Source organism: Spodoptera frugiperda, chromosome 3, assembly GCF_023101765.2.
Source record: "Spodoptera frugiperda isolate SF20-4 chromosome 3, AGI-APGP_CSIRO_Sfru_2.0, whole genome shotgun sequence".
Classification (NCBI taxonomy): Eukaryota; Metazoa; Arthropoda; class Insecta; order Lepidoptera; family Noctuidae; genus Spodoptera; species Spodoptera frugiperda.
The window spans coordinates 7,503,342-7,520,260 of NC_064214.1; the positions used below are offsets into that span (position 1 = coordinate 7,503,342).

Here is a 16,919-nt window from a genome sequence, read left to right on the forward strand (position 1 = left end):
GAGTATGTTTGTCTGAATGTTTGTGTTGTACAAACAGCTTTTTGTGGATTGCACGGAATGGGATTTGGCTTTTTAGATTTAAAACAAAGGAGAGTTTTATTTAATGCTTTTTGTTCGTTATTTTTAGAAGTATTTGAATGTGTATCCTTTAATGTAAGTGAAGTGGGTATAATGCGTATTTTGTCACATATTTTTCAACTGTGATTATATTCCAGCCTTAATAAATCTTATGATTATTAATTAAAGTGACAAAGTTACAATTCTCACACTAATTCCCAACATAAAAGACCAAAATCATAAGTTACTGTAATATGAAATCAACTATTACCTTTGAACAAAGCTTTTAAATTCTATCTAATATTATAAATAATTTTAACGACCGATCATAAAAAGACTCGAAAGTTCTGGCTTAAATCTAAAGTAATAAATGTGTCATGAAACTCAATAAAGTTAAAGAAATAATCTAGAACTAAAACAGAGCCTACAATTTAGACCTATTTTCAGGTAATGTTTAAATATTAATGTGTTAATGGCTGTGAAACACGCCAGCCTTGGTTTTGTAGGTTAAGGTAATAAATTAAGGTCTGTTGCTTTTTCTTTTTGTAAATCAAAATATAGGTTTTACTGTGTTATTGTTACAAAGTTCAAAAATAAATGTTTTTTTTTTTTTTAAGAGGGCTTTGGTCGCCAGCAAGCACTTGTAGGTTGTTGGCGTAGTGTGATATAACATCTTGTATTGTAAGAATCGTTTACTCAACTTTTTTTTTTCATATCTTGCGTATTAAATGGACTTAGTAAAATCATTATTTTTTCTACATAAGTCCAACATTTTCATGTTTTTAAATACCTACTAAGTCCATTTTAATGATTTCATTATGCATTTCAATCTTAATTAAAAGTAATAAAAGCGTAACAAAAAAAAAATGTTATCTTTTTTGTTCAACGTAGCAGTTAAAATAATAATTAGTTGAACGTGCTACGTTATATTAATTTACCTTTCATTTTAGGTAAAATGTATGTTATAATTAATAGTATAAACGTGAAAGTAACACTTATTAATTAACCAACATAATAATTATTAATGTATCTCCGTTGTAAACACGCAATGAAATTACTAGTCAAGCTACGTCGTAGCAAGCTCGTAGCCGGCGCGTAGCAGCTCGTAGCGCTTGTCTACGACGCTACGCTGATTTGCTTACCGTTTGCAAACGCTTGTCATTGCCAACATTGGGAACGTTGTACTGTAGGGTGACAATCATTTAGTAACTGAGACAATTCCTATCTTTGTCATAAAAAATACGAATTGTATAATTTGATCACCTTTTTAGTACTGAGCTGTGAGTGCTGAGATTATTAATTTTAACTCAAATAAAAATTGTAACCCAAAAATAAAAGCCTAAGTAATCCAAACAGAGGTCGACAAACAAGGCCCAAAATAAACAAAAAGGTAATATCTATCCGTCTGAAACACGATACCTCAACATTTACCATCGTGAATCCTTAGTTAAATATTAACAAGGATTTACCGAGCGACGTAAACCGGTGCCGACGGACTTAACACTCAAACACCTACTGTTAACACTTCAAACCTGCTTACGAAACTTAATTTGGTGTAGGAGTGGGTAATTGAGCCGATATTAAAGGTGTTTACAGCGAAATGTTCTTTGTTTTCAGCTGAGATTTTACTGAAAGTAATGGTTCAGTAAACAGTCGGTTTACGATGTAAACGTTGGAGTTCAGGTTATGATTCTGAATTTTAATTTAGTACGCGGTGAGTGAGTTTTTGTTTTTGTAGCTATCAGAAAATATTTTTTAATTTTATGCAAATTGGACAGTTTTTATCTGATTATTAAAATGTATTATTGAGAAAAGACAATACACATAGATATTCAGATAGTTTTGTAACATTTTGAATTATAATTTACACTAGATTTTTACCTGTGTCGTGGGTGCGTTTACAAGTTCACATGCACATGACACCCAAACCCGAAACAACAATTTGTGGATCACACAAAGAGTTTCCTTAACCCGCTGCACGTTGCGCGTCAGCCGGTTATCCACCGCGCCAACCGTGCAGTCAGTACTTAAATCTTACGTACCGCAATAATATCCAAACTTAACTCATTTCTAGGACGGTCCGTCTCTCCAACCTTAATTACAGTTACCCTACAACTTTACACGTGCCAGTAACCCAGGTTCGAACACAAGTGCGATCGTTAGTGCAATGTGAATGGCGCACAGTTGCAAACATTGCAAGCTTCGGTGTGAATGGCGAACAGTTGCAAAACATTGCTGCAAGTTGCTGCAACTTGCTGCAACTTGCTGCAAGTTGCTGCAACTTGCCACAACTTGTAACACTAACTTTGGTATTGAAGCCAAATATTCGTGGTCTTTGTCGAGTTCCTTTGGTAGCAATTACGTTTGGTTTATTGAGGTTTCATATTCAAATGTGGAGCGATTTCTATGTAGACTTTGAATGAGATTTTGTGAGCATTGATATTGCTGAATATTTTAGAAGTGGTCTATATTTATTTGGTTTCGAAAGGTGGGAGAGCCATGATTCGGGACGAATGGCCGGCTTGACCGGAGTAATACTACAGCCTCACAGAAAACTGACGTGAAACAACGCTTGCGTTGTGTGAGTGAGGTTATCGGAGGCCCAATTACCTCCTTCCCAATCCCCGATTCCCCAATAACCCTTAAATTCCTAACCCTCAAAAGGCTGGCAACGCACTTGTAACGCCTCTGGTGTTTCGATCAGTTTGTTAGTTTACCGGCTATGAAAATATGATTTTATAAGGCTACCTATTCGTAACTTTATATTTGTTACAATGAACTCTTAATTTGGTTCGCACACAATCATTAACCAAACTCTACTGCCTTATACCATTTACATTTCATTACTAAGAACCAATTTACATAGAACTAAGATAACATTTAACATAGGCCCACCGAACAACAGCGCAAACACTTTGATTAGACAAACACTAGACGTAGCAACATCGATAATTCTAGACCGTAATGTAATCACAGACTCAATCAGTAGCTGACGAGATCTAGACAATAATCCAGGCTGATATATTGATTACTAAGATGTAACAGATTACTTCAATTGGAAGGCAGATTGATGGTAAATAGGATAGATAATAAGGTTTTGTTGAATAAGGAGTTTAGGTCTGCCGGAGCTGCGGACTGCCTAGCGGGTTACCGGGGTTCCAGCTCCAAAAACTGGAGTAGGAACGGGGTGATTTTTAGTAAGTAAGAGACACTCTCTCTCGCCTCGCTCTAGGTGGCAGAAGAAATTGGATAATTTTCCTCCCTTAAAAAAGATGGTAGAATCTAATAAGCCAGATACATACCTTATAAGAACTAAACCTCCTTGGGCGAGGCAAAAGGGAGTGTCAGACTCTTATTGACTAAAAACCATCCCGTTCTCCTACTTCTACTTTTCGATCCGAAGCCCCGATATACTCGCGAGGTAGTCCACAGCTCGGATTTTTCGATTCTAAAGCAATAAACAATATAAATGTAATGTTTGCTAGTACTCACCAATAAAATCCTTGATGGCTTGAGAGCCAGAGTCGAGTATATCAGTAGGGTTGACCCTAATCTTGCAGTATTTCACGAAGGGCATCTCCGGGAGCTTGGCCCATTCTCCCCCACCACTGGTAGAGCAGTGAACATCAATAGAAATCGAATTCTCATAGGCGCGGATGACGCGCTGTACCTCATTCTCTTGGTAAGCATCAGTGAAGTCAGCTAGGGAAAAGGTCCCGTCCTGAAACAAGGATAAACATATAGGTTAGATAAAGACAAAATATAACAGTGTACATATGTTAGAGATTGCATTGATTGGAATTCGCGTATACTCTACAATAGTTGAGTTTGTAGTTAAAAAGGATTTAGTTAAAGATAAATTAGGATTAGGTTTAGTTTATTAAATCTATTGCCTGGTCTTGGTGGTGGCAAATATAATTAAACTATTTTACCCCATTGTTATTACTAAGTATGTCCATGGTAATATGTGACAATGTCGTGAGTAGTGTATTTGTTAAATCTATTATTTTACAACTTCAATTTCTCTCCCCGCACCGCTGTTTCCCGATTCGTACAATTTAGGAATTTATAAAGCAAGAATGAACAGGCATTATTTGAGCTTGCGTGTACCACCTTAGATCTCATCGGCTTCCCATTAGGCAAGATTGAGGTCAAACTAACTAAAATTTTCGATAAAAAATACATCATTCATGTGTTATAACATACTGCAGTTTGTTGTCCTTGATAAAATAAAATAAAAACCTAATCCATCCAACTCAATAATACTTTAAACTACACAAGTAAGAAACATATAAGCGATACTCCCATTAGTCCTGAAGATCAGCTCAAGTATACAAGTACACAGCCTATAAGTCTCTGGGCCATCCATCAATCCCGATGTGACACATGTCTAGCGGGTCATTAGGGGCCCGATATCTCTCGCTACAACCATTAGACATGTATTGAGAGAAGTTCTTCTAAATTTTGTGTATTGAATATACCATATATATTTTTATACATATATATTTTTATACTAGCTTTTGCCCGCGACTTCGTTCGCGTGGAATAGTGACTTCCGGCAAAATTTTGGTTTTAACCACATAGTTCCCGATCTCGCGGGATCTCTTCAAAAATGAGATGTGGAAGATATTCCAGGGAACTCTTCAAAAATCAACATAATGAGCTCTGCGTTTGAATTTAATAGATGTATACTCACTTAGGGCATTGAAAAAATAGTTTAAAAACGGACTTAAACTAAAGAAAGCTACGAATTACGAATTTATAACAATTAAAAAAGAAACTATATTACAACCTATCCTCTATGCTATAATAACCAAGCTTAAACTAAATAATTTAAAAGAAACGACTTAAATCTAATCTAATTAATTTATAAATTAGACTTACAATTTTATTAAAAAAACTAACTACAGTAACTACTAATAATCGATATCAAACTAAACCTACGTTAAATAGTTTAACCAAAAAACCAGGAAAACCCAACAAATAAACTTATTAATTGACAAATACAACGAAACCAATTTAGAATATACGAAACAGCAGGACCACTACAGACAAATAATCATACGACTGATAATACACTTTTTCTACGATAGTACCGAAGCGCTCGGCCGATACCCAACCAAATGAATGTAACGAAACCATAGCGCGATCTATTTCGATCCCAACGCCATCTATCGAGGATAAAGACAACTTGGATTATTTATTTATACTCCGTTCGGGCATTTTCTTTGTACTAAAAGTTTAATTATATTGATATTATTTTTTTCATACCTTTTTACTATTTATTTACTTTTTTTCGATGAATTAAAACAATAACATGAACCGAAGTCGTGTAACGATCGACATAGAATTATCTATACTCCGTTAGAGCATTTTCTTTGTACTAAATGTTTTATTATATTGATATTATTTTTTTCATACCTTTTTACTATTTATTTACTTTTTTTTCGATGAATTAAAACAATAACATGAACCGAAGTCGTGTAACGATCGACATAGAATTATTTATAAATAATTTATTTCTTATTTTTGATTTTTGAAATAAAAATATATCTATGTCCTTTCTAAGGTTCTAAACTATATCTGTACCAAATTTCAACCAAATCCGTCAAATAGTTGCGGAGATTAATGGTATAAGCATAGAATGTTCGACGTGATTCTTTAATTTGACATAACTTTTTTATTTATGAACCGATTGACATGAAACAAACACTAAATGTAAATTTAAGCATCCCACAATATATTCGTGAAAACCGCATCCAACTCGGATCAGCCGTTTCTGAGATTAGCGCGCACAGACGAACAGACAAACAGACAAACAGACAAAAAAAAGTTAATTACATTTTTGGGTTCGACATCGACATAACAATAACCCCTGCTATTTTTTTTATTTTTATTTTCAATGTACAGACAGCACTTTTCTACGATTTTATTATATGTATAGAATAGATGATTCGTTAGATGCCAAGGTTAGTGAGCTGGTCAAAAAGTTTTATACGATAGGAGTTGTACTCTTAAAGGGCATATAACACTTTAACGATTTAGCACTCAATTAACTTGTCAATTAAATTTCGTCATTATTTCTTATATCGTATGGTACCTATATTTCGTAATGTTTTCAAAGCAAAAGTCCCATAGCAGGGCCGTGCTGTGCCCGTGCGCTTTATGTGTGCGATGACCGACCTAAACGACCGTTTATATCAAATAGTAAACTTGATCGTTTTAAAAGAAATATAAAATATTGATATTTAATAGCAATAAGTTATAATTATGTGGATTTGTTCATTTTTATCTAGCCAATAACTAATTATTATCTTAAGTCACTTTGCATAAAAATCAATTTTCAATCAAAACATTGTGTTAAAACTATAACTCAAATTCAAAGTTAATTTAGCTTTTAATATTCACGTTTTGTGATAAACTACGTTCATAAACCACCACCACATTCTCTAACTAAACATTTAATTTAATATTGCTTTTAAAATATTAACCTATACAGCAGAAACCACGAACAATACCCGACGTATAATTTTTCTCCGTCTATTCAAAATTTCATAATCCGTTCATACTGAAAGGATTACAGTTTTTCAGTACAACAATAGCGATTGTCTGAAAGGCAACGTTTATGCGGCACCCATTGAAGTCAACGTTGCTTTTTTTTAAATGTTAGTATAAAAGATTTTTTAATACAATATTCGGATTAGTAGTTTAATTATGCTATGAATGGGTTTTTAAAATGCTTGCTTTTGTATGAAGTTTTAGTGGAAAAGTACCCTAAGTAGTGTGAATTTTATAGAGATCCATTCATTTTAATCAATTTAGTGTAACGAGACCATATATCTACTTTCGCCTTTCTTTTTAAGACGAAAATTAACTTTTTAAGCATTCAAGATTTAAAAAAAAACATAATTTGCATAAAATACTGCCCCTTATTAGTATGTCTCACGAAATTTACAATAAAATTACATAGGTACATACATTTTGCATTAAATTTCAGGATTAATCCACAACTTTTCAGTCCTATTACTACATACATACAAGTATATACATAAGCTACAAAAATCCTGTTCGCCGTGCGCCCGTAGTTTTAATTTCCGGTAGCGTTGCGTCGGCAAGGAAATGTCAATCAACGAACTTCCATTCACAGCTTGTCGTATACAGTCCGTTTTTGAACCGGATTTAATTTTTAATCGAAATTTATAACTACGCTTATTGAACCTATAATAATCTATATATGTAATATCATAATCATCAACAGCCCCTATAAGGCCTATAATCTATTAATATACCTACATGTGTAATTTCATAATGATCAACAGCCCGGGACTGTCCATTGCTGGACTATTAGCCTCTTTTTTAACCGACTTCCCAAAAAGGTGGAGGTTCTCAATTCGGCCGGTTTTTTTTTTACAACACAGAGCACCACATATGGGGCTCAGTAGGACTAATGTTCGATCCGGAGCTGCAGACTACCTAACGTGTAACCGGGGTTTCAACTCAAAAGCAGGAATAGCAACAAGGTGGTTGTTCGGAAACGTCTGAACGAACATAAAACCTTATGTATAAAACTTTTTGTTTGCTGGCTGGCGACGGAAAAAGTGACGGCATCAAAGGGAAGATCGCGACTCGCCACTTTCGCCCGAGCAGCTGTACAAGCATCAAGGTCGCGCGCATAAAAATTATTCTTTTGTTTTCTTTTCCTCATATTTTTCTCATATATTTTTATAATCCGTTGTATAAATATACCAGTACCTATTATACAGCCCAAGTACTTTTCTTAACAGTGGTTTTTAGCCAGTAGCAGTCTGACACTCCCTCTCCCTCCAAAGCGGGACAAGTCAATGAATGCCCCTTAGAAGAGGGGCTTGTCAACAAATATTATTTATTGTTTTGAAATCAGGCAGTTGAGCAGTTTTCTTTTTAATATTAAATACAAATTTCGGTTTTCATCTGTTACATTTTTGTTGGTAAGAGAAATAAACAAAAAACTTCATCCAATTAGCAAAGTTTCGGGTTCAAATAACAGCGATATTAAATTACTTTGGGAGCGAAGAATTTCGTTCTTTCAGAGCTATAAGTTTCAGTTCATTTAAATTGTTTTGTGATAGGCCTCTGGTATTTTAGTACTTAGAAAGTCTTGGTTGCTAGGTACTTAGGTTTCTAGAGCAATTTCTAGGTGTTTGATATCGAATTTTTACTCCGAAATTAAGACTTTGATCCAGGCTATATTTTTTGTATAAAAAGATGCGTACTATAGATGGCTTCCCTGCTATCGATACATCGCAAACTCAAGCTGCGTATTCCTCGCACAGCTACAAAGTTTGGTATCAGTGGAAACGGTTACATAGTTTCACAGCTTAGCTAATCATCATCTTCGTAGCATAACTACATAGCACATATCCCTATACACCCTCAATTTGATTCAAGAACAGTACAAACCACAAGCTAATCCCTGACACACATCGAGAAAGCTTCTACTAAAATGTAATGGGAACTGCCTATTCTATTATGCCGACATTCTCTAGATAATGTATCTTAATTTGTCGCAAAATGGCGTCTATTTTATTCGAAGTCGCTGATTGGTTGTAACGTAAACACGTTAATTTGTCTTCGCTGTTCATTGGTAGCTTTAGTGTTTACTTGTAAATTGTTTATTTAGTTTTATTGTAGTTGTCTCTGTTAAAGTGGTGATCGCTTTTTGTGGTCTTTGCTCTGTATTTGTGTTGTTTAAAAAGATCCGTATTGTGATGAATAGCAGATTTTTGTTAGTATCTTTAATTAATGATTAGTTTTACCTTTTTTTGCTGAAAACGTTCACTAACTCCTACTGACTCTGTACTGTTTTGAAAATCGAAATTCCTGATAAAACCAATAACGTTTTTAAACTAACGCCCGAATACTGAAATGCTACTCAAATTTAAGTCATACTTAAATCTCGTGCTCTGTCATTTACAAAGAATTTGTAGGGACAGATCTATATTTGAGAGCATCTTAAAATTTAGTGACGTTTGAGTATTCCACCATAAGGATTTCAAACTTTTAACCTCATTCACGGCTTGTTGCTTATAATAATAATAACTTATGTATTTATGACAATCTTCCAGTTCTGCTACCATACCTGCATGATCCAGGAGCCGTTCCCAGCGAATGTATATCCAGCGTGCACAAGGTGCCTGTGTCGAGTGAAGGAGCTGAGCAGGTTGCGCATGCACTGCATCAGCGTGTTCATCTGAGGGTGGATCAGGATCTCCGTCACCAGGTTCTCCGAAGCGAACTGTATCAGACGTTCGCCTGTAAAGAAAATTTCTATGTTAGTTTAGGATGTTTTAGGATAATTTTTAATGGGAATTTGATATAGTAATCTTTTTGCTTCTTAATTACATTAGGTTGGAGAAATTTATTGTTAGACAGTAATGGTTTCCTAACATTTAGATTATAATTATGAGTTTGGGAATCTTTCTTGCATTTACATAGATAGCGTTTTAGTATAATGCTTTAGATTTATTATTAGAACCTAAAACGAAATATTTACCATGTTTATTAAGTCTTTGTACATATATTCCAGTTCATCCGTGATAATGGCGCTTGCAACAGTGGCGAAATATCGGAAACTCACAAAGACTAATAAACATGGTAAATATCCCGTTTTAACTTCTAATGATATTACTAGTGACCATGTCAGTTTAAAAAATCAAAAATGGCTTTAGATTGATTCATCTCCTTTTTTATATTAAATACTAAGTTGTATAAATAATCCTTCAACATTTGTGTTTCATTCAAGTCATAATTAGATCATACTTTCGTATTTGAACGAAGAAATCAACTTGTTTATCTACTAGACTATTCTATACCACAAAATAATAGAACAGCGAATTCTTCTATAAATTTTCCACTAAGTCAATATTATTTCATGTAATACAAATACTGGTTACATAAGTACCATAAAGAACCTCGATCTTAATATTCTGGTTCGTGGGTAAGTAATATATTGCGTGTTGCCAGCCCATAAAATGACGTTAGGACAATCTTTAGTTTTCGCCCCATTTTCGCTGGTTCAAGCGAGCGAAGGTTTCATTGTAATATGTTTTTATCATTGACATATTTTTATTTAGCGTTTCGTGGAATATATTTGTTTTGTTCTTTATTTATTAAGTGGTGGTTTTTATTTGTGTTGATTTATTTCTTTGTTCGTTATGTGATTGTTACCGTACGAGATTTATAGGTTAAGATTCCAGAATTATTTATGTGCATTTTACCAAAACTGTTCAGCAGTTTTGGATATACATAAGACAAGTGGTCGCAAGTGCGACTGCCGGACAAGGGGTTCGATTCCCGGGTCGGGCAAAGTATTACTGGACTTAGCAGTATCTATCACTTTATCTGCTTCATTTAATATCATAGTAAGTCTATTAGTTGTTATTAACCTCCAGTATAAGTAATTCCAACATCTCCATTCATAAAACTCCTCACACAACTATCTAAAGCACCCTTCATCACCCGCACTCACACATAGACATTTCTAACCCTAACCGCTAACAGCCACATGCCGCAACCTTGAACGGCTGACACCATGAGTAAAAATATTAAATCCATGGCGACAAAAAAAGGTACCGCAGTGCGCCATTTTAACCACAGCTATCGAGACGTCTCCATTCACTCCCATTCACTCCCATTCATTCGTTCACCTCATTCACCTTCCCATTCATTGCGTGACGTCATTTATTTGATTGTTCCTCTTAATATAATTCGTGTTTGCCTTTATCTGCCGCCATTTTGTTTGTGTGAGCTCCGAGTGAGCAATCGACTTAGTGATTGAGTGCTTAAATTAAGTGTTGGGGTGGTGTGTGCAGGCGATGTGATTTACTTTTATTTGATAGTCTTGGTGACTTGTTAATAGGGTAGTAATTTTATAGCATTATTTAGGGAACAGTGAGTAAAGTTCCCTAAGAAAAATAGGATCTTCCGATCATGCGAGGTGATCGTGGCTGGTGGGCTTTCTCCCCATCTGTTGTTCGTTGGGATTTTCTATCTATGTTTATTCGGATGGATAGTTCCTATGTGTGATGTAGGATTTATGATGCCATTCGTTGATTTGTTCGTCGTTCGTGTTACTTATGTCGACCTATGTTCGACTTTTGTCATCTGTCACTTGTCATGTGTCGCCACAGTTAATTAGTTTATGTTGATTACGATATAAAGAAAGTAACTATATCTAGTCTAATCTGTCTAGTCTGTCATAGATATTTTAACGTTCAAAAAAATAAACAGTTGAGGATTACGTGATACGTACTGTAAAAATATACCCCAATAAAACAAATAATGCTACAAACAAAATAAAAAACTACCCACTCATTAAATTTACAAACATATACAAGTACGATAAAACTCATACACAAATGAATCGTGACAATGACAAGCGTATCGAATGAAAAAAATGTAACATAAGACCTGAAAATAAACGAAAATGTCGAAGCCTGATCCATCGTATCAATTAGTAGCCAATTTGTAGGCGATCGATATGGAATTAATAACAGCGGCCATTGTTCGCAGAATGTCAAAGGCTCTCGAATTTTTCGCTTCCCTTCGTTAATTGTTGTAGCCCAACAAAAGATTTTTTGTTAATACCTTTTTTTAACAAAGCGAGTGGAATATTCAAAGTTTAATTATGTCGTGTTTAAAGGGTACGTGGGTTGTAGAGTCTAGAAAAAGGTGGAAGAGGTATAAAGAGATTATTTTTGTAAGTTTAAATGTGGGGAGCCATGTTTCGGCATGAGTGGGCCAGCTCGACCGGAGTGATACCACGGCTTCACAGAAGATCGACGTAAAACAACACTTGTGTTGTGTGAGTGAGGTTACCGGAGGCCCAATTACCCACCTTCCAATCTTCCTAATCGTCGATTCCCCAACAACCCTTACGCCCTAATTTCTAACCCCCAAAAGGCCGACAACGCACTTGTAACACTTCTGGTCTTTTGGATGTCCATGGACGGTAGCGGCTTATGACATAAAAATAGTGTTATATAAGTCAGATAAGTAAAAACTATGGCCATAAAATGAAATAAAGATCTCAAAAAAAAACCATGCTTCCACCATCCATCTTAAAGTGTAACATTTTAATCAAAAATTAACAATCCTTTTGAAGATCATTATCTCAAATACGGACTTAATTAGGATTATCATCTCGCAGCTGTAGCAATTACGAAACACCTCGGGTGCTTTCCGAAATTCCGAAACAAAATGAAGGCAGGATTTCAATCAACTGCGATTGTTTCAAAACTTGTTAAATGTCTGAATTCTGAATTCTGTTAAAACTCTCCGAATATAACAATTTGTTAGAAAAATATTTGATTCCAAACCCTTATTGAAAGTTTTTGGGATTGTATTTTTGGTTGTAAAATATTGGGTTGGGTAAAACATTATTGGGTTATAATCAAATTCAAAATTTCTTCGCAACAGCCATTTTTATGAAACTTGCCCAATTTTTATTAGCATGCCAATTTAGTCTCCATAATGAAATACTTAACTGGCAAAAATTTAAGTGAAAATCTTGTTTGTGATCACGACACCTCTAAGTTTGTTTCGGCATTACTTCTCAGAGTAGTTAGTAGGAAATGCTGGCCCCATCAGTAGCTTAATTGAAGTAACAGTGCAATTTACGAAAAAATAAAAAAATACGAAGATTTTATTGTTTTATTGCTGCATAAATCTTCACTTAAGTGTGACGAAGAGTGCTCTTGCCCAACGTATCGCCCATACCTCCCTCCGACAAATATAAAGAACATTTCGATGAACATTCATAGCAAAAAATCCTTTATGTTACACAAAAAATCTAAATATCACAAAGCTTATTGAAAAGGAGTGAAAAATAAATGATATTCATGAACAAAGGGCTTTGTTCGTGTGAACATGGAAGGGAGACAATACTTGGCTGGCTTTGACACCAAACAAGGGGTGGCCTTCGGAATGTGGACCATGGGGCTGTTTACTGTGAAGGTAATAGGGAAATTGTTGTTCCGACATTATCTACATTAATATAAAGAGGAGAGCTTGTTTGTTTGAACGCGTTAATCTTCGGAATTACTGGTTTGAATTGAATAGTTATTTTTGTGTTGGATAACCACTTATCGAGGGTATAGGCTTAAACGTCACACTATGTTCAATAGTAGCGGAGCAGAGCGGGTGAAACTGCGTGGGAGGAGCTAGTAATAATGCATAAGTTTTTATTTAAACAAGTCTGTTTTCCGTAGGTACGCTGTTTGTCACAAATATTTGGTCCAGCTTAAGGACCCTTAGTTTTTAATGAATAAAATCACAAAACGCTCTTGATTCTTAAGGAAATTTTTAAAACTAACAAACTATACTGATACATTCCCCAAATGAGAAGTTCTATATTAAAACGTAATTATTCTTCCTCAGATGTCCCACTTAGCCACTCGACACTACTTTATAAAAAATAATATTAAAAACCACAGCAAATCCAATAACGAACATCCGATTACATTCCGATTCCCAAGCACCACTCGAATCAAATTGAATCAGAAAAAGAGCAATCCGATTAGTCGGAGAGAAAATACCATCAATACAAAATAAATCTTCAGTGGGATGAAAAATATAAAAAGCGAGCAAAAATATAGGATAAAGGATGTTCTCGGTACGTTTTCAAAAGCCTGGCTGAAAATACTGTAAGTTCCTTGAAGTAGTGTAAATCCCCTCTCTTTCAGTGGGGGATGAACACAGATGTATTGAGTGTGTTCTAGGGAACTAGAGCCCGGTGGAGATTCGAGCGAGACGATAGTCTATTGTTTGTTTTTGAAGAAGATTCGATGTGTTACCTACAGTTTGTAGTTTCATTGTTCGTGATGTATTCTTGTTTGTGTGAATACTATTAAAAATATACGTGTTTGAATGTGTTCTTTCTTATTACGGAGTAAACGATACTTGACAAAAGTGGGCGTGAATCCAACGATTCCGAATGATTTGGATTGGATTTCGAAGGATTAAAATTAGTAGCCTATTTGTTATATATTTATTTGTAAATCGTTAGATGGTACCATTTCTATATCAATTACTTTTTCAAATAAATTGTTGGTTATCATTTGTCATTACATTAAACTCAAACTATAAATATCTGATCTATGTACACAACATAAATATGTAGATAACGTAATTATTTCCAGCAATAACATTTAATATAAGCGAGATTTCGTAATCCGGGAGAGGGGCAACCGCAAGGGGTGCTAGGACACGCCCCACCGCCGGCCGACCAATACCTGCCGGGAATTGGGACCGGAGTAAGAGGAACTCCGCCCCTGGCAATAAACTAGTTGAGGAAACATTGAGGTTTTAGAAAACCGGGGTCCTTATTTTGAGGTCATACATCTGACGGCAATAAAGAATTTCGCACCTGAACGAAAGAAAGTTATTTCAATCTGAATGTTCAGATTCAGGTATTTTTACGGGTAATGTATGTAGATATTGAAGTTTCCTTTATGTCTGTTTTGTTATATTGCCTGTCTATTGTTGCATATTTTCATACCTAGTACGTCTTTTGCTATTACTGAAAAACCGGGATCTAGGATGCTTTTCCACCAGAGATGTGCTATTTAGCTATGCTACGAAGATGTAATAGTTAAGCCGTTTAACTATGTGGCAGCTTCCAACATGAACCATAAAATGTAAACCATATAAAACTGAAAAAAACACTCGCAACAAACAAATATCAAAAAAAGAACATCATTCCATTAATTAAAACCAAACATAAAAATTAATCAATCAAAAGCATACTCTAAATAATGAAAAGTACGAATTGTTTTTGCATGAAATAGCTTTCGTGGGATTACCAGGAAAGCTGTACATACGCGACCATACTCGTACCGTATTTAAAACGATTTCAATTCGATAGGATTACGTGTGCCGTCACCTGCGCACATTAAATTGCTTGTTTCAATTAGTAGCCCTGATATAAATGTCACGAAGGATTATCAAATTAGGTTTTAATATTAAATTAAATTTGGAATATGGTTTCGTTCGACCTGTGAGGTATTGAGCAATTAATTTTATGAAATTATGTTAGCGAATAAATAAAATAAAATATTATACTGAGGATGCAATGCGGTATGTGATCAGTATAATGATTATGAAGAAAGGAGAATAGTTTCTAGACTTAAGATGCTTCCTACTAACATACAGGGAGTTTTATATCGATCGAGAAGTCATTTGGGAGGCCTTTGTTTAGAAGTGTCAATTTTTTATGGCTTAGATATCCCCATTTTCACAACGAAACACAACGTAAGCGGTGTTTCACGCTGGTTTTCTGTGAGGATTTCTTGTTTTTGAGGATTCAACTACATTTGGATTTTAAATACTACATCACACATATTTTCAGGTTCATTTATAGGCCAGTTTTATGACCAAGTTTCAACAGTCAGTGGAAAATTGCCTCAATCAGTGTTTGAACCATTACTCTCGACTATTGATTTGTAACTTGGCTAATGTCGTTCTCAATAGACCACTTGGCAAGTTCTCAAGGCATTGCTAAATGCCCTAATGGATCTTTTCTTTCTAAGTGGATCGTTAAACGTTACTCAAATGGCCTTTATTCGTAGCTTAGGTCTCGATCATTTTATTTCTTTTATAAAATTGATCAAAATCGGTTCAATGATATTTAAATAAGTATCTTGGTGCATCTGATCTCAACTACTGCCGTGCAACTTAGTGTGTTCGATTCCCACAAGGAGCAACTCTTAGTATGGTCCATAAATTGTTGTTTCGGGTCTGGGTGCCATGTGCATGTGAAATTGTATGTTTGTAACCCATGACACGGGAGGAAATTCTAGTGCAGGACAACATTTTATTTTAAAGAAATTGTAGAATAGTAATTAGAAAGATGTCCAATTCTTTAAGATGACTTGCAGATCATGAGCACTAAACACCGTGTTACATTTTAGTTATATTAATTGCCTCGCGAAAACGGGTTTACAATACTAAATATCTTGTAATTATAATCAATAGCATCACAATCTCTTATAGGCCTACCATTCACCAACAACAACACAGACACCCAAAAATATTATAACGTCTATAATCAACAAAAAAAAAGTATAAACGTATAAAATGGGACTCCATTTCGCATGCTCCTTCATTCGTGGCGCGTGTCAAGCCAGTGGGCCAGAAACTCCGATAACCCCGCGCCCAAACTTACGGCCGTACCATGGCGGCCTATATTTGGTTAATAAAGTGAACTTGAATTGGTGTTTACGTTTCAATAAATATACTTGTATTGCTGGGTAATGGTTAGTAATGGTGGAACATGACATTGGGTTCAATTCACTGTAACTTCTCCATCTATGAATCTCTTGTTCGACTCCTGGGTCGAGCAAAGTATTCTGTAACTGTAATATGGACAAACATACACTTTCTTTGGAATAGGTAATCTCTGTTTGTGTTGTTATATTAAAGTATTATAATTAATTAACACTCTATTAGCAAAAAACCTCTTCTTATTCAGATAAGACACGATCTCTTAAGCGTGATCAGTAACTCATTGGATTCTTCTTTACGTTGAAGAAAAAGGAACTTCCTTTTTCGACTTTTCTATTTATTCATACTATAGATTTTTCTCTTCTCATTATTATATTATATAATCTATCCCAATCAATAAAACATTTAACCATATAACTTTGTCTACTGCTCTCCATAAGTACCTACGTTTATCCAAGAGCCTTTCCAAAATAATGTCTCGTACAGCCCCTTGCGGATAACAAAATATTTAAAGCCCAAATAATATTTCATCTCCTGCCCAGAGTACTAGGCTAACTTGTGTAATATTTCAGCTGTTACCGCTTATCTTGGTTAGCTTAAAA

At 35.0% G+C, this 16,919-nt stretch overlaps 1 protein-coding gene across 1 annotated transcript in view; it reads right to left on the reverse strand.

Annotated features, from left to right (window-relative positions):
- LOC118274312 (microtubule-associated protein futsch) overlaps nt 1-16,919 on the reverse strand; it is a 198,234-nt gene that overhangs the window by 55,583 nt on the left and 125,732 nt on the right. The window contains 2 exon segments of the mRNA XM_050707568.1: nt 3,550-3,778; nt 9,176-9,348. Coding sequence (XP_050563525.1) covers nt 3,550-3,778; nt 9,176-9,348 — 402 coding nt within the window.